We start from the raw sequence: 20000 nt of genomic DNA, 5'->3' as shown, positions 1-20000 counted from the left end.
CCTGGCTGTGTACCCTGGCTGAGAGGGAAACGGTCAAACGTATAGTTAGTTTTGGGAGATGATATATTGTTCCTTGTAAATAATCTCTCTTCTATGCACTATATTATGTTTTGTTTACCTATTATATGGCGGGTGGTTGGATGGGAGCATCACCCTTGAATCATATACCTATGATGTTCGCATGGGTGTACGATCCGATAGTGATGTCGTTTCTTCTTCTCTTTACTAGCCTATCCTGCTTCTTTGGTTTGTGATTGTATTTTTGACAGGGGATATTTTTTTTTCTGTAAATCTTCTGTCTGTTTGTTCTTGATTATTTATAATTTAGCTTATGATATCTTTAGGTTATGATTTTGATTTACATTTGTACTATTTTTGTTAGATTGCTTGTTTTTTTTTTGTTTCAGCGGTCTCTCATATAACCTCAATTGTGTTGGAAGAGACCTAAAGCAACAAACAAACAAAAAAATATTATATATGATTTGTAAACATTTGAGTGTGTTCCTCTTGACTCTTAGTGGGGACCTGTGCTTGGTTATGGATGAGACTTTTAGCTGATCTCAAACTTAGTACTTTGATAGTGTGCTCTTGGAATCTACATATGTTTCCTATTTGAACTAATTCCACTTTGTCTTAACTTTTTTTGGGTGGTTTAATTGTAATTCTAGAACTGTTCACTATCCCATTTTCTTCCTTTTCAGATCTTGGAATCTACAACTGTTCCCTATTTGAACCAATTCCCCTTTGTCTTACTTTTTCTTGGGTGCCTTAATAACCCTTAAAAACAAAACAATACAAGTCTAGTGTGACACTACGTCTTACCGTTTTCAGCATGATACCAAGTCAAGGCGGACGATCACATATTGGATGAGATAAAGGCAAGGATATTTAACTCGTCATAATCTAACCGTTATCTTTTGTAAGATGAGGAAGATGTGTACAAAATGAAAATTGCCTTTCTTAACCACATGCAATCAAGGTGTCAAATCACCCGCTCTAATCATGATACCAAAGTTTTTGGACTAGGACATTGCCTCTACTTCACAGCAACTAATGATGATAGGTGCCACTCAGTGCCAGTATTTTGACATGATGATATCGAACTGTCGATTCAGATTGGTATGTAAAGTACTGAAGTAACATGTGGCAAATGCTTCGAATGTAATGGCTGTGTGTTCCTTACAATAGCATTTGATGATTTTCATTACTTTACAATATCGTTATGACGAAGACTTGGTATAAACCCTAGAATTGGGGCAAACATCACCAATCTTCCCAAAACAAGAAAAAAAAAAAGAGAAAGAAAAACGTCATCAACAGCTGGTCCCCAATGTACGGACTTGTGTATCATTCCAAATGCCCAACAAACCCTGCAGTGTTCAGCCATATGCTCTGCATCATCCGGGATTTGTCTACATGGGAGCATTCACAGGTTATCCTAGGGAACTGCTTTGCTCGGCTCATTCTTCTTGTACTTCTCCAGAAAACCCTTTGTGTTGTAATAGTATTTCATCGTTCCAAGATATTTCATGTGTGATCCTATGTAAAAAATAAGGTATTCATCTGGGAAATACTATTGGTACCTGTTTCCTGTTTTAGTCAGCACCCCACCCACTTCTGGGTTCCTGACCTCCCATAGTGGGCAGGGAGGAACTAACTATGTCTTCTATCCCCCTACATCTGTTTTCCAACATGCTTTCTGTCTTTGTCTTGGAATGAGATTACTTGGTTCTGTACTGACCCTAGCCGGGAGGGAAACGGTCAAATGTATAGTTAGAGTTTTGGGAGATGATACTTTTGTCTTGTAAATCATATCTCTGTTATGCACTGTATTATGTTTTTTTATACATATTAAATATGATTTGTAAACATTTGAGTGTCTCCCTCTTTGTGGAGACCTGTGCTTGTGTCTGGATGTGACTTTTAGGTGATCTTAAACTAAGTACTTTGAAAGTGGGCTCTTGGAATCTACATTTTTCCTATTTGAACCAATTCCCCTTTGAGGTACATACTGTGTCTTCTATCCCCTTATATCTGTTATCCAACATGCTTTCTGTCTTTGTCTCGGAATGAGATTACTTGGTTTTGTCCTGGCACTGGCCGGAATCCTAGCTGGGAGGGAAACAGTCAAATGCAGTTATTGTTTTGGGAGATGATATTTTTTTCCTTGTAAATCATCTCTCTGTTATATATTATTATTTTTATTTTGAATGTATAATGTAAGCATTTGAGTGTGTTCCTCTTTGTTGGATTTTGTGCTTGTGTCTGGATGAGACTTGAAGGTGATTTCAAACTAAGTACATTGGTGGTGTGCTCTTGGAATCTACATCTGATCCCTATTTGTTCTCAATTCCCCTTTGTCTTACTTTTTCTTGGGTGCTTTAATTGTAATTCTAGAACTTTTTACTATCCCATTTTCTTCCTTTTTACTGGCGCTGATATGACCTAAATGTGTTGCAAGCGCCGTAAAACCCTTAAAAACAAACAAAACAAAACAATTCCCCTTTGTCTTATCTTTTCTAGAGTTTTTAAAATTGTAATTCTATAACTTTTTACTATCCCATTTTCTTCCTTTTTACTGGCGCTAATATGGTCTTAATGTGTTGCAAGCTGGGTGGGGTCCTGACCTCCCATAGTGGGCAGGGGGGTACATACTGTGTCTTCTATCCCCTTATAACTGTTTTTCAACATGCTTTCTGTCTTTGTCTTGGAATGAGATTACTTGGTTTTGTCCTGGCCCTGGCCGGAGTCCTAGCTGGGAGGGAAACAGTCAAATGCATAGTTATTGTCATTGTTTTGGGAGATGACATTTTTTTCCTTGTAAATCATCTCTCTGTTATGTATTATTATATTTGTTATTTTCGATGTATAATGTAAGCATTTGAGTGTATTCCTCCTTGTTGGATTTTGTGCTTGTGTCCGGGTGAGACTTATAGGTGATCTCAAACTAAGTACATTGATATTCTGCTCTTTGAATCTACATCTGCTCCCTATTTGAACTAATTCCCCTTTGTTTTCCTTTTTCTTGGGTACTTGAAATGTAATTCTAGAACTTTTTACTATCCCAATTTCTTCCATTTTACTGACGCTGATATGACCTAAATGTGTTGCAAACGCCGTAAAAAAAAAACAAAAAAAAACATTAAAAACAAAAACGAAATTATTGATCTGAAACTGATCTGTCAATCTATGACTTTACAATAACAGGTACTGGGTGGGGTCTTTTCTCCTACCGTAGTGGACAAGGAGGTACCTACTATGTCCTACTATGTCACCCCCTCCCTCCCCTTATATCTGTATTTCAACTTCCTCTCTGTCTTTGTCTTGGAATGAAATTACTTGGTTTTGTCCTGGCCCTTAGTTCTTAGCTGGGAGAGAAGCAAACAAATGTATAGTTACAGTTTTGGGAGATGATATTTTTTTTTCACTTTGTAAATATTCTCTCTGTTTTGCACAACAGAATCATCATTTTCAGTTCTGAATATATTGTGCTTTGTTACATATGATATATAGCGCGAGCCTTTTTTTTGTACCAGGATGGGACTTTTAGGTATTGTCAAAATGCACAAATTGATTAATTGTTCATAGATTGCCTGTTCTCTATTCGAACCAATACCCTTTGTCTTCTCCCATAGTGGGCAGGGGGGTACATACTGTGTCGTCTATCCCCATATATCTGTTTTCCAACATGCTTTCAGTCTTTGTCTTGGAATGAGATTACTTAGTTTTGTCTTGGCCCTGGCCGGTGTCCTAGCTGGGAGGGAAACAGTCAAATGCATAGTTATTGTTTTGGGAAATGATATTTCTTTCCTTGTAAATCATCTCTCTGTTATGTATTATTATATTTATTATTTTGAATGTATAATGTAAGCATTTGAGTGTGTTCCTCTTTGTTGGATTTTGTGCTTGTGTCCGGATGAGATTTATAGGTGATCTCAAACTAAGTACATTGGTGGTATGCTGTTGGAATCTACATCTGATCCCTATTTGTTCCCAGTTCCCCTATGTCTTACTTTTTCTTGGGTGCTTTAATTGTAATTCTAGAACTTTTTACTATCCCATTTTCTTCCTTTTTACTGGTGCTGATATAACCTAAATGTTTTGCAAGCGCCGTAAAACCCTTAAAAACAAACAAAAACAAACCCTTTGTCTTATTTTTTTTCTTTGGTGCTTTTAACTTCAGATGTGCAACTTTGCCTCTATCATCCTCCATTTTTACGAGAACTAAAAATGGCCTATAGATGTGTTGCAAGGCCCTAAAAATAAAAACAATTAATTGCAGTTTTGATTATTCGTGTCAAAATGTGTTGAGCTTTTGTAAGTGTAATGACATCGATGAATTAAAATGTTCGTTTTAAAGTTCTTTTTCTTCATATTACGTATGTTGCAGTATGTTAATATTATTTTGTTAAAATATTGTTGGGTTTTTTTTGTGTGTGTGCGTGGTTTTTTTTTTATAGGAAACACATCATAAATTCCATCTATCACATCATCCTCAGCATAAATTCGTCTTTAGGGTGTTTTATAAAGAGACCAAGATAACCCAGGCAATACAAATATAATTTACATTTGTTTCATAATTATGGCTCACTTGAACTGGAGGTAGATATTTATTATTATATTAGAATAGAGAATTGTAATGCCTACATGTTACAGATGTATGCTATAATTTTATATCTTTTGCAATGGATGTAAAGCGATATTATATTTTGTTGTTGTTGAAAACATGATTGATTTGTGATTTGTTTGCTTGTATTGTCGTATCATAAATAACAAAATTGTTAAATCTCCAAGTCTTCATGGTTCATATTTATTATAATTACATGTGTTTTTGATTTAAATTTCATCATATATTTTTTCATAGAGCAAGAGGTCACGATAACTCAGTTGGTAGAGCACTCGCTTTACACGCAAAGGGACTGAGATCGATCCCGGGTGCAGTTTGGGATTTTTTCTGACTCCCCTGTTCACCCAGCAGTGATTGGGTAAATATATACACACACACAGTAGTAATCAAAAGTAACGTTACAGTTACAATTTTGATATACTGTCCATCGCAAGAACTATGCATAAAGGAAGCAAAGTTATATATAATGTTAAAGAAAATAAAATTTTGCTTACAATGGTACCAGAGATAACCATATATTCATCACTTTAAACGGAATATGATGGTTTGAAAGTAATCATTTAATGATAATGATCTCTATTTGGCAAAAGTAGAACTGAACACAAAATAATGTATTCACAGTAGCAAGTTTTCCCATGTGGGTTCAAATAAGTTGCACATTTCTCCACTTTCGTTGACAACAAATTCAGCTTTATGTTGTTGTCTGGATCTTTATCTTGCTCTGACATCAAGATCTATAAATCTTTCTAAAATGTCTATGTCAAAATCTTTTAACACCCGCGCAATATTACCATGCCAAAACTGAATCGTGAAGAACTGACAAGGTTGCTTGGACATTTGGAAGCTTGTTACGATGTAAAAAGGTTGGCTTATATTTTTAACATCTCAATTGTCAGTTTGTCGCTTAGACCGATAAATGATATAAATACGAAGGCACTTGGTGTGAGTTAAGCTGACAGAGAAAAGGGCCAGAAAGTGGTTGATACCTTCCTCTGATCCAGACTCGATCTGGAAGGAAGAGCGAGGAGGAGTAGGACGCTCCTTCAGCTCCTCCCCTTCCTCGCTCTCCTGGTCCAGCATTTCCTGCGTTGACAACACTGGCTCACCTGTGAGTTTGTGTCTGTGTGTGTGTGTGTGTTTGTTTGTGAGTGATAGTGTTTCAAGTGGATAAGTGTGTGTGTGTGTGTTTGGGTAAGAATGGTTAAGTAAAAAAATATGGTGAAATGTATAAGTGAATGTTCAATAATGTAACAAGTGGCAAGAGTCGGGTGTCATTTGATTGACGTTGTAGCAAGGAAGTGGGATGAATGGCAGAAGGAGTGGTGGAAATCGATGAGTGAGTGAATAGTTATCTTAAAATTTATCTATACAACAATGAAAAGGAAGAAAAGCGGCTAAGATGGCAAAAATAGGTAGAATATTGCATTCACATCTTGAAGCCCAAGGTTCGAGCTGGCTGTAGGAATCACATTTTTATTCTTGACCAACAAGCTTAATCTCTTCTGCTCACTTTCCAGTATTGCACTGTGGCTGATGCCAGGGTTATCTCAGTATAATTTTAAGATATGCCCTATGAAAAAAATGTCCTCACAAGGTAAAAAAAGGGGATTTTAATTTTTCTCTTCATTTCAATCTCATTCATATAAAACAGTTACCAAGAACTGAATCAGAGATAGTCACAATGTAATATTTTGTACCTTCTATTTCAAACAGATTTTACATGAATAACGATTAAAAGAGTGATTATATTTTCCTAAATAAACATAATAATTTATCGAAACCTAAATAGGTACAAAATGAATGTCTTATTCCAAAACAAAGGGTTGTTAGAGTGCTTGCACTCTGGACAATTGTGTAACATAATTTAGTTCAATAAGATTAATGAGAACAATTACAGTAATAACATTTCAACATCAACAACTTTGGCCACCAAGAACAAAACAAATCTCAGAACAAAAACACTTATAAGGACCACATCAACAAGACCAGTGCCAAACAATTATATTATTAACAACAACAACTACAATGATACTTCAAACGAATTTAATTTATCCAGCTTATCATATTTCATCAACAAAGCTGTCTTGTCACAAAATACAAAAACAAAAAACAAAAACAAAATCCAAAAACAATATACGCACAGACACACACACAAAACCCCGAAACACTTCCCTATCCGTGTGCACTGCTCCAGATCAATCACTCCAATCCAGGGCCTTCTAAAAATAGTATCGGGCCTGTCCAACCGAATTGCGAGAGTTCTCTGCTTGGCTTAAAATTTAAAACCCCGCGATATTTGATTGTCAACAAAGTTTGTGTGTCAGGGTTGCCAGTTTGGCATTTTAAATGCCAGATTAAAAAAATCTGGCATTTTTGAAAACCGTTTGGCATTAGAAAAATCATTTGGCATTTGGCATTTTCATTTGGCATTTTCTTTTCTTGTATATTATACTTCAAATGACACCTTTTCTTAATTATTTCTAAACGCGTAAAAACAAATCTCTTCACATCGGAAAACTTTGCTATTAAAACTGGGATGGATATTGTTTCTATTTTTTCTTTTGAATTTTCTCTATAACTTCTGTGGACTCTGCACTTGAACCAGATTCAACAAAAAACATCATAAGAAACACGAAACAGTAAGTTTTCTTAATTGTCAATAATTATTTAACTGTTTACTTATTTACCTTTCATGTTAATGTATTTCTTTTTCATTCTTAAAATCCAACCGTGGTGTAGTGGTTTAGCACTTCACTTAGTAGTCAGTAGGTAAAAAATTACCCCAGCAGGAAATTTAGTATAATTCAAAAAAAAAAAAAAAAAAAAAAGAAAAGAAAACACGCAAGCCACCAGGATATGATAGTAAATTGTCTATCAAAAGTGAGTAGTTTTCTTAGTGGGGGTGGGAGTCAACAGACTTTGGCATTTTTTTGAGTGTTTTGGCATTTTTTGAGTCTTCCCCTGGCATTTTGTTGAAAAATAATCTGGCAACCCTGTTGTGTGTACACATCACACACTACACACCACAGTTCAGGGTTGCAGTTTGGCATTATTAAATGCAGATTCCAAAAATCTGGCATTTTTGAAACCGTTTGGCATAGAAAAATCATTTGGCATTTGGCATTTTCATTTGGCATTTTCTTTTCTTGTATATTAACTTAAAATGACACCTTTTCTTAATTATTTCTAAACGCGTAAAAACAAACATCTTCACATTTCTTTTTCATTCTAAAATCCAACCGTGTGTAGTGGTTTAGCACTCCACTTAATGTCAGTAGGTAAATAATTACCCCAACAGGAAATTTAGTATAATTCAAAAAAAAAAAAAAATAAATAAAAAGAAAAGAAAACACGCAAGCCACCAGGATATGATAGTAAATTGTCTATCAAAAGTGAGTAGTTTTCTTAGTGGGGGGGGGAGTCAACAGACTTTGGCATTTTTTTGAGTGTTTTGGCATTTTTTGAGTCTTCCCCTGGCATTTTGTTGAAAAATAATCTGGCAACCCTGCCACAGTTACGCTGGATTACCTGTTGATACAATGGATTTATCGCGTCGTTTGTTATTATTTCTGTTCATGGATATATATTCATTGTGATTGCCAATCCCACCATGATGTTTGTTGTGTGTATCTTTTAAAATCTAATTTAGCAATTGAAAAATAATTTAAAGGTAATTTAAAAACTATAGTGTCATCTAAGCCATCATCTGCCGTCGAGCGAAACCTTGAACTGTTGCCTTGAGTCAAAACAAAACCGGATGATCTTGTACTTGTACACATCAAAATGAAATTGTCATTGATAGTCTATTCAGTGATGCCAAAACTCCTGTTTCACCTGAAAAAACTCTGGTCTGGAGCAAAAAATTCCGGGTTCCGGCAACTTCCGTCAAATTCCGGTGAGGTCAATTTCTTCCAAGGACACCCCCCCCCCCCCCCCCTTCCAACCACCACATTATCATCACTGCCACTAGAATTATAACCATCATCACTTCCACTACTACTGCAACCACCACCACATCATCATCATCACTACCACTACTACTACAACCACCACCACATCATCATCACCACCACTACCACAACTACCATCACTATTACAACCACCACCACCACATCATCATCACTACTACAACCACCACCACCACATCATCATCACTACCTCTACTACTACAACCACGACACCACATTATCACTACCACTACTACTACCCCGCCACCGCCACATCATCATCACTACCACTACTACTACAATCACCACCACCACATCATCATCACTACCACAACTACCACCAACACCACATCATCACTACCACTACTACTACAACCACCACCACCACCATATCATCACTACCACTACTACTGCAACAACCACCACCACTACATCATCATCACTGCAACTACCACTACTATTACAACCACCACTAGCACATCATCATCACTCACTACCACTACTACCACTAACCACCACCACCCCATCATTACCACTACTACTACAACCATCACCACCACATCATCATTACCACTACTACTACAAGCACCACCACCACATCATCATTACAACTACTACTACAACCACTACCACCACATCATTACTAACACTACTACTACAACCACTACCACCACATCATCACTACCACTACTACACAACCACCACATCATCATCACTACCACTAATACTACTACAACAGCTACCACATCATCATCACTACCACATCATCACTACCACCACTACCACAACCACCACCTCATCTTCATCTCTACCACCACCACCACATCATCATCACTACCACTGCTACTACAACCACCACCACCACCACATCCTCATTACTACCACTACTACTACAACAACAACCACTATCACATCTTCATCATCACTACCACTATTTCTACAACCACCAACACCACATCATCCTCACTACCACCAGTACTACAATCTCTACCATTTGATTTTGGTCTTTACTTCATTTGAAATAAGGAAACTTTGGGATTGTATTTGGCAATGTGTTTATGTATCATAGTATAATTCTAATCAGTTATCTATTTAGAACTATACAAAACGTAAACACAATGCCAAATACCATTCCAATTCCTTTTTCTTGTGTGCGGAAATTCCTCTTTCGGCATTGAAATTCCTACGAGTGGTGTCTGAAACTCCTGTGAGCCAAATTTAAAATTGGCGTCTCTGTCTATTTATCTTAATTCTTAAAAAAAAAGCTCACCTCTCAATCAACATCAACATCATCTTGCTAGAAATTGTAAGTTACCATATTTAACACCATCAATACGATTCTCCTTCTCATCTCCTCCTTTTCATCAACCTCCATCCCCTTCACCTCATCACCATCATCATCATCATCATCATCATCATCATCATCATCATCATCATCATCAGATACCCCCCTCCAAAATTCTAACCATTCATTTAATCACGGTATTAATCAAAGTTGCATCATTCATTTTTTCATCATCAAATTAATCGGCAATGACTGTATTTCCGTTATGAAGTGAACATATTGATATATCACTTGCCTCCTTACTTTCTCCGCCTCCTCCTCCTCCTCCTCCTCCTCCCCTCCCCCCCCCCCCCCCCCCCCCCCCCCCCCCCCCCCCTCTTCTTCTTTCCATTTGATTTATTTTTTTGGTCCGGCATAACTAAATGAAAGATAGAGGGGGAGATGAACTATAAAAGACTGCGAAGAGAGAGAGAGAGAGAGAGAGAGAGAGAGAGAGAGAGAGAGAGAGAGAGAGAGGAGAGAGAGACGAACAATTACTAAAACAAAATATATATATATATATATATATATATATATATAATATATATATATATATAATATATATATTATATATATATAATATAGAGAGAGAGAGAGAGAGAGAGAGAGAGAGAGAGAGAGAGAGAGAGAGAGAGAGAGAGAGAGAGAGAGAGAGAGAGATGGGCGAACAACTAATAGACACGAGAGAGAGAGAAAGTTGGTTCGAGCGGTAGTCTGTGCGCAGAACTAAGCCCAGCAGAGAAAGTGGGTCATGCGCGATGGATCTGCCTATCTCTTTTGGTCGCCTCGCTCCAATCTCTAATTGTCACTAAAAATAGTGTAATAATCAAATCACCTCATTCAATGTCAACCATTAGGGTAAGGTACTGGGGCATTTATCATGCTTTTAACCCTCTCCTTTCCACCTACAGCAAAATCATCACATTTGTTACGATACAATAGACATTTTTTTAAAATTCAGATTTATCTTGTACATCACAAACTTTGAAGAACGATCTTTGTTTAATTAATCAGAACATTAAGTCGCTTTGTAGAGAGATTGTTTGAGTTTAAAAAATAAATTTTTCTCCAGGGTAAGCCTGTCACTTTGGGAAAATACTGAAAATGGTCGGTAAGGAGAGAGATAAAGCTGGTAGAGAGAAATATAAACAAACAAATAAAAAAAGAAATCTGTCGCCTGAACTTCAGATAATTTTTGTCTGACACATTATCATTTATTATTGTTCCAATTTTCACATGTTGAACTATAAGGCAAATGCATTCAGGCACCAAAAAAAAAACAAAAAAACAAATGCCATACCTGTGTCCTGTGTCACAGTAGAAGATAACCCTGCATCAACCTGATCCAACTCCTCTGTCCTTGACATGGTCACTGTAAAATCAAAAAAAAAAAAAGATGAACAAAGCTGCAATCAACAATTATTTTCGTGTTGGATGTCAGTATAGCAAATGTTGCTGCTTTAAGCTCAAAGAAATAAATAACAATGTGAAATTGAATGTAGTAAAGGTTTATCCACCTTAACGCCACTATCACATATTATCTCATTCATCTGTAGTCTTTGTTGATAAAGGGGAATCCCGAAACATCCACATTATCTGTTTTCATTTATTAAATTGAAGCTTATATTCAATTTCACATTGTCATTGATGTCAGTAAAGAAGTCCAAAAAAAAAAAAAATCCCAGCCTACATAGACACGCATATTCTCATGATTTTCACTGTTGGATTTATATTGTTGTTTTACCTGTTTTATCATTTTATCCTAGTTAATTTATCCTCATTTTGTGCCATTGTCATGGCGCTTTGAGCTCCTTGAGAAACGCGCAATATAAATTATTATTATTATTATTATTATTATTATTATTATTATTATTATTATTATTATTATATTATTATTATTATTATTATTATTAATTATTAATATATTATTATTATATTATTATTATTATTATTATTTATTTATTATTATTATTATTATTATCATTATTATTATTATTATCATTATTATTATTAATATTATTATTATCATTATTATTATTAATATTGTTATATTATTATTATTATTATTATTATTATTATTATTATTATTATTATTATTATTATTATTATTATTATTATTAAAAGATAAAGAAAAGAAGATTTAAAAAACAAAAAAGTACGGTATTAGAAAACCAACATAATAAAAAGAGAAGTGAGACTTGCGTTTTTAGCACTGAACATTATAGAAAACAAAACAGAAGAATAACTTTTATCCATTTCCCACCCGAATATTGAGAGGAGATCAAGAAACTGAGAGACTTGTACGACAGGTACTAGTAGTTTGTAAGACTCATTTTTATTGATGGGCATTCTCAGTTATAAATCAAAATGGAAAAGGTGCAAGGATAGTGTAGCAATTTAAAACAGTTTTAAAAACCACATCTATATAACTAAATATTAATCAGTCACGTACAGGAGGTATCGTTCTTGAGATTAAGTGAACTACATCACAATGTTAAAATTACTCGGATCTCATTATTTCACATCATACAACACGCATTGGCTTTTTTTGGCACAGACTCATTCACTTTAATTAAAAAGAGAAAAAGAGCGAGGCTTGGTATCATTTCTCCGAATATCTATCATTACTTCTTAATTACAGACCTTTTGATTTTTACCCAGACAGAAGAAATAGCCATGCTTCAATGATGTAGTAATAAAAACAACAATAATAATAATAATATAATAATAATAATAATAATAATAATAATAATATAATAATAATAATAATAATATGTGAAAATAATAATAATAATAAAATAATAATAATAATAATAATAATAATAATAATAATAATAATAATAATAATAATAATACTAGTGAAAATAAGAAAAAGAAAATAATAATAATAAAATAATAATATATATAATATAGTAATAAATAATAATAATAATAATAATAATAATAATAATAATAATAAATAATAATAATAATAATAATACTAGTGAAAATAAGAAAAAAAAAAAAAAAAAAAAAAAAATAATAATAATAATAATAATAATAATAATAATAATAATAATAATAATAATAATAATAATATAATAATAATAATAATAATATTAAAATAATTAATAATAATAATAATAATAATAATAATAATAATAATAATAATAATAATAACAACAACAACAACAACAACAACAACAATAATAATAAAACTAATACAAATACGTTATTTTCATTCTCACTAAAATTATCTGCGAAGCATTATTATGAAGACAAAATAATTTTGTACCTTCAGATTCCTGTACAGATTCAGACATGCTGGGCATGAACCCTGAAACGACTTGAGACACTGTATCGTCTCCGGTATGACTGGGCGGAGGGGAGCTGGGAGACAGGCGACTTACGTCTGAATCCATCTGAGAAATTTGGACTCGTCTACGTGATGCTGGCTTTGGCTGTAGATGGTTAGGGAAGAACAGGAGGAAGGAAGGAATATTGTAGATTAGAACTGACGACAAAGCTACATATAAATTCTTTTAAAATATATATATATATATATATATATATATATATATATATATTATATAATATATATATATATATATATATATATATATATATATATATATATATATATTATATATATGCATATGCATCTGCCAGCCCAGTAAATCAGTTGTAAGTTTTGAGATTAAAAATCTGGGGGAATGGGCTTCAATTCAATAGACGCCATTTTGCAACAGTTACAAGATATTTTCCATATATATGTTATCCACGTCTCTGAGCATTCATCACTACTACTACTACTACTACTACTACTACTACTACTACTACTACTACTACTACTACTACTACTACTACTACTACTACTACTACTAACTACTACTATTCTACTACAACTATGCATAGACAAGTCAAACACTTCTAACAATGGTTCTAGTGAATTCATTTTGAACCAAACGTGTTCTTAAAGCTGCCCACTTGTTAATTCATACAAAATATTTTTTTTTTTAATGATCACTATTATAACTGTTAAAAATCAAAATAGTGTAAGTTTAGTTATTATAAAGGGAAATAATCCATTATGTTTAAACTTATTGGCAATACACTTTTTAATTGAAGGCTTCATTGTCAAAGATGTTAATTCAACTTAATTATCACTAACATTTTCTATTTAATAAGTAGTAAAAGCTTAAATGCGGGCAAGGGCCATTTAAATTATACAATAAGCTAACTTGCATAATTCTATGCAAATCCTCAAAAAGGTATGAGAAAAAAATGATTGAAAACCGGCATTATATAACAAACTGAAATGACAATTGTATTATGCATCATTCAGAAACAAGGTCAACAGTTGATGAATGACATGTTTGTATCACTGAATCAAATGCATTATTTACAACACCATTCACGCTTGAATAAAAAAATATCACCAAAAAAAATCATACTTAAGAATCGTAACCACGTATTTGGATCCAAAAAAAAACATACTAAAATACGTGAAATCGTACCACAGACCTGCCATATTCAAAACTTCAAATTTAGTCATTTCTATGACAATTTTTAGTAATTCGACAAGGAAATTAGTAATTTCTGAAATTGCGTACGAACAACCACAATTTGACATTGTTGATCTCTTCAACATTACATCGTCATGCATATGCACTGTAGAAATGCTTTATTATTATTATTATTATTATTATTATTATTATTATTATTATTATTATTATTATTATTATTATTATTATTATTATTATTATTATTATTATTATAGCAGTAGTAGTAGTTCTTCTTCTAATCTATTATTTATTATTATTATTATATTATTATTATTATTATTATTATTATTATTATTATTATTATTATTATTATTATATATTATTATTATTATATTGATATTAGTAGTTCTTTTCTAATCATTATTATTATTATTATTATTATTATTATTATTATTATTATTATTATTATTATTATTATTATTATTATTATCATCATTATTTAAGAATTACTGAGATTTAAAAATTTTAAATTTTCCACAAAATTTCATATTGTCGTAATTGGCCATGAAATTTGTCTAAAATTAATAAAATTACGAAAAATTTGTAAGATTTGGCAGGAATGGTACCGATTGGCACGTCTGTCTGGGGAATGAATACATGTAGCAACTGCCAACATTAGAACACGACAGAGAAGATTGGAAGGGAAAGTAAATCTACTGAGGAATTATCCAAAAAGCTAAATCATCCACCATAACCTTTGACCTTACCATGGACTCAGCAACAATGGGACCTTCCACCGTCTTGTTGTCATTTTTGTCCATGGGGTGGAGGTTGCTGAGGGACCTGCGGGTGCTGTGCGGGTACCATTTCGATGGATGTGAGGGCGGGGAGGAGTCACCAGCTCATCTCGGGTTGGGATACGGTCTGATGGGACGAGTCTTTGTGGGGGCTCATCTGGAGCCATCTCCAACTAAAAAATAGGAGAAACACTTCATGACTTTGGTGCTTTTCATTGCTTCTTTTTTTTTTTTTTTTCATGCTCTAAACCCTTTTTAATATATTATATTTCTCTTTGTAAAAACAAGCGATAAAAATATAGGACAAGCCATGCTACCTTTTTAGAAAAGTGAGTGGAGCAGGCACTTATGTTGATTATAACAAGAAATGAAGTGAGTAGGAACGTGCGGTGGCGATGGGGACTTGGAGTGGTGAATAGCTCATACAGGTGGAGTTGTCGTACCAGTAAGGTCACAGGTTTGAGCCCCCATTGCCGACATTGAATTTTTATTCTCTATTTTCTTCTGGCACTTTCCTACTCACTTCATTTCTTGTTAATACCTTTTTTAGGCACTACTACATTTTTTTTCATTAGGTTGTTTGACTTTGATGGAATATTCAACTATTATGTCTGTATCCAATAGAATGGGGTAAAATGTGTGTATGAAAACCTTTTCTACAAATTAAGTTTGGCTTCTAGACACTGTTTGAACTCCAGAATCTCAATTTAATATAAAAGGCCTGATGCTTTATCACAACATTTAAGTGATGGATGATGATGACAAAAAATAGAATGTATTTAAACTCATACCTAAGCGGATTTATGGATTTTTCATGCTTCTCTGAAGCACCCAAGAGATGAAAAGCACTGTAATTAATTAAAATAATATAAAAAAAGGCTTAATTTAGTAAACAAGGAAAAGGAGGGACAATATGCCAGTTGGGGTAATGAAAATTTGAAAATAGAGCACTAATCTTGCTTTAAGATTTGTTGAGAATAAATGAACCATAAAAATCTGTTTGCACTGTACCTTTTGAGGTTGGTGTTTGGGCACCTTAGGGGGGAGGTAGTGATACTGCCATCGCAACTCAACCTCTATAACACCGGCAGGGACCTTGCCTGTCCCCCTTGTTAGCTGGAACTCGCCGGTCACAGAGTTGTTGTGTGCCAGTGGCAGCAATGGAATTTCAGACACACCAAGGTATGCTTCTACCTCTGTGTCTGTGTCATCAAAAATGAACATTTGGAGTTTCTGTTTAAAAAACACAACAAAACACATTCAGCATATAGATGACATTTGGACAATTTGACAACAAAACAACTTAGATCAATACCTGTGTTGTACAAGTACGAGGAAAAATAAAAACAACAATTTTTTTTATTAAACCAAGAAAGTATCTTTAGTTAAACTTAAAACTTTGCTGAAGAGGATAATATTGTGTAAGAGCAAATATATTTAGGACTTTTCAGTAATATTTTATGCTCCTCATGACAAATCGCTTACTATATTTTATTGGTACGAGTGATAGGTCTGATGTAACTTGTGTCTTATTTTTATTTATGTTACTTACAGCTGTCCTAAGATACTGATCCAGCTCAAAGGTGACAGGCACACTGTATATCTTGTGATCATTGAAATCAGGCTGATTAGTGTTCCTAAGGAAGATGGTGTCATGGTCTGGGAAGTCCAGCAGCTTATAGGCACAGTATGGAGATGGTTGTACATCTGGGATTGATAGATAGAGTGAAAGGGCGTGAGTGAAAATGCTAACACTTACAGTATGGAGATGGTTGTACATCTGGGATTGATAGATAGAGTGAAAGGGCGTGAGTGAAAATGCTAACACTTACAGTATGGAGATGGTTGTACATCTGGGATTGATAGATAGAGTGAAAGGGCGTGAGTGAAAATGCTAACACTTACAGTATGGAGATGGTTGTACATCTGTGATTGATAGATAGAGTGAAAGGGCGTGAGTGAGAATGCTAACACTTACAAAGCATGGCCTCAAATGTTTACAATGGCTTGAATTTGGTGAAAGAAACGCAACATAAGTGTGTTGAAAGATCAGATAAGCTTAGTATATATATATATATTATATATATATATATATATATATATATATATATATATATATATATATATATATATATATATATATATATATATATATATATATATAGCCTTCTTTGGTGAGAACCTTCTCTAAGCCATAGTTAAATTTTAAAAACCCCTAAACATTATTGGTATCAATATCATCATTTTCAATACTAAAATGAGCAACGCTACCCCCAACATCATTATCACCATTAATGTTATTATGTCAGAGACAAAATGTGATAGGGCAACCCACTTCATCTTTACTTTTTTTTTTACTTTATCTTAACTTATATGAAATTAGACTCACTTTGCGTCTAGGCTGAAGCTTGGAGCATCGGATGACCTTGATATGCAACTGGTTGACATTGTCTGGGGGTCGTTGAGCTGCGGTCTCATCTAAGGCCTCGAGTGCTTGAGTCGCCATTCTCTCATTGGTCATCAGGTATCCCAGGGCCTTGGTACGTTCCTGGATACAAAGATTTGAACAAAATTAAATTTAACAAGCTTTAAGAGAAAAGTTAAGCTTTAAAAATAATTGAGCTTTGATATAGCGCAATATCCACTAAACGTGCTGAAAGCGCTTTACAAGGGATCCCTGTCCAACAGCAACATTTAACATTTAGGACAAGACATGACACCTCTTAGGCGATATGATAATTTTTTTCGGACAGAGACAAAAATGTTAACAGCCAGGTACTCTTTTTACACCTGAGTACGGAGAGAGAATGTGAGTAAAGAGTCTTTTCCAACGACTCAACTATGCGCGGAGTGGGGCTCGAACCCTGGATCTTCCAATCTGAAAAGCGAGTGTCATACCACAAGACCACATAGCCACACAAATTTAACAATCTTTAAAATAATTTTTAAAAAAACAAATCAAAATAGGTAATAAGGAACATTTCTGGCTCAAACCCTTACTCAGCCGAAACGAAAAAGATGGACAGTGATACAATATGTAAAATCTGGTTCAGCAGACTACAAATTGTCTCCTCTCAGTCTTTCAGAAAACACTTCACACCTAATCAAACCGACCCAGCTAAGCAATCACTGGTGGATGAATAGAGGGATCAAAAAAAGACTATATTTAAACTGTGAAACCAATGCTCACCCAATTAAACTATAGAACTGTAACGACCCAAAATTGTCATTAAAGATACTTTCACAAAGAAAAAAAAAATCAACATAGAAAGGTTGGACTATGTATCAGAAACGAAGGCAAAGATAAAGAGATTGGTAGAATTGGTTTGCATTGGGCACCCTTCAAACCTTATTACCTACCCGGAGTGTCTGTTCAATAGGGACCCGTAGCCTGACCCAGTAGTCCAGGGTGCCTTATTAACCTACACCTGTCTCACCATCACTTACACCTGTGGACACAAAATATGGAACAGTCATTGACAAATGCAATAACCTTTTGTATTGGATGCTATGCGTAAAGTACCTTTTACCAAATCTATCAGACCCAGCAATCCAATCAGTGCTAGATATATATGTGTGTGGGGGGAGGGGAGGGGGGGGGGGGGGGGGCATCACAGGGAAATGAGTGAAATAACTTTCTTTGCCCATGCAATAGAGGTGTCTAATCACAAGCTTCCACCCTCAGTGGAACTGCTTACTTAAATACTTGAAAAATTGTATGGTTACTTGTCAAAAAGAGCTTTATTTGGTGAAAAAGTTAATAATTAAAAAATGTTAACCTGGAGTCAGCTCTCCATCAGTCTGATAATTTTGGAAACAATCAAGCGTTTGTGAACAAGAGAGTAAAATCTTTAACGTTTTTTTGGAAATTTAAAATCTAAACAATAAAATAAATATGTTGTAAAAGAAGCCTCAAATGCTTACAACACACTAACAGTGTTGTTTATAACTGCTACTTATAATCAAACTGTAAATATGTAGTTAGAGAAAATCATGTAAAATAGATAAAACTTTCTTTAAGTATGAGAGGATCAGAATAAAATCAAATAAACAACTGGTTCTAATGTAAAAAGCAAACAATTTAATAGGAAAGGCATACAATTCAGCAATAATATAACCAACAAAAGGACAGTATCTTAATCTTATACGTCCGTCTCACATACTGTTCATCCATGGTTAAGCGCAATGGAAATGCCTCGTCCGTTTTCACCAAAAGAACAGTATCAGCAAAATACGACTAACTCGATCGACAAACGTCTCACACGAGTCAAGTTTCTTCAACGTCTCCCACCAGTCACAAACGCCGTCCAAAACGGAGACTGGCCGTTAGTATTACGACGTCATAATCATGCATAATACTTGACACCTTTCTGAGTCAGTTTATTGTGTAAAAACTGAAAGTAAAAAATACCATAGTGGAGAATATAAAAACCACACTGTTGAAATCAACAATTAATAAGAACACGAGTCTTTGAATCATAAACATCGGGTGAGAAACAACTGTTTTAAGAGTAAATATTATTTTGAAAGTTGATGTTGCCCTTGTTTGTTTGTTTTTTTGGTAACTTATTTATTTCTTGACCTTTCACTACTACTACTACTACTACTACTACTACTACTACTACTACTACTACTACTACTACTACTACTACTACTACTACTACTACTACTACCACAACTACTCCTACTCCTACTCCTACTACTACTACTACTACTACTACTACTACTACCACTACTACTACTACTACTACTACTACTACTACTACTACTACTACTACTACTACTACTACTACTACTTCTACTTCTACTTCTACTACTCCT

General features: G+C 34.2%; 1 protein-coding gene and 1 long non-coding RNA gene across 2 annotated transcripts in view; both read right to left on the bottom strand.

Moving 5' to 3' along the window:
* Positions 1 to 11131: 11131 nt before the first annotated feature.
* On the bottom strand, positions 11132 to 16959 carry LOC144976476 (X-linked retinitis pigmentosa GTPase regulator-interacting protein 1-like). The gene is made up of 5 exons (XM_078920767.1): positions 16732 to 16959; positions 16191 to 16412; positions 15150 to 15352; positions 13173 to 13338; positions 11132 to 11270 (listed from the first exon to the last, which is right to left on the bottom strand). The coding sequence occupies exons 1-4, from the start codon at positions 16957 to 16959 to the stop codon at positions 13284 to 13286; spliced, it is 708 nt and encodes a 235-aa protein (XP_078776893.1). The 3' UTR covers positions 11132 to 11270; positions 13173 to 13283.
* A 579-nt stretch (positions 16960 to 17538) lies between these two features.
* LOC144976474 (uncharacterized) overlaps positions 17539 to 20000 on the bottom strand; it is a 119145-nt gene continuing 116683 nt past the window's right edge. The window contains exon 3 of the long non-coding RNA XR_013646111.1: positions 17539 to 17727. This is a non-coding gene — a long non-coding RNA (uncharacterized LOC144976474). The remainder of the gene's footprint in view (positions 17728 to 20000) is intronic.

The sequence above is a fragment of the Berghia stephanieae genome, chromosome 7 (assembly GCF_034508935.2).
Source record: "Berghia stephanieae isolate SIO BIC M18660-M18661 chromosome 7, UCSD_Bste_1.3, whole genome shotgun sequence".
Classification (NCBI taxonomy): domain Eukaryota; kingdom Metazoa; phylum Mollusca; class Gastropoda; order Nudibranchia; family Aeolidiidae; genus Berghia; species Berghia stephanieae.
The sequence above is the reverse complement of the archived record's forward strand: the minus strand, read 5'-3'. Positions and strand labels throughout refer to the sequence as shown.

What these genes read in the sequence shown, in the direction of transcription:
- LOC144976476 (XM_078920767.1), bottom strand. Translation starts at nt 16,959, where the DNA reads ATGTACAACCATCTCCATACTGTAAGTGTTAGCATTTTCACTCACGCC. An exon ending in ATCAGTATCTTAGGACAGCT is followed by an intron (nt 16,413 to 16,731) that starts GTAAGTAACATA and finishes TTTTTTAAACAG; the next exon opens with AAACTCCAAATGTTCATTTT. An exon ending in CCATTGTTGCTGAGTCCATG is followed by an intron (nt 13,339 to 15,149) that starts GTAAGGTCAAAG and finishes AACCATCTACAG; the next exon opens with CCAAAGCCAGCATCACGTAG.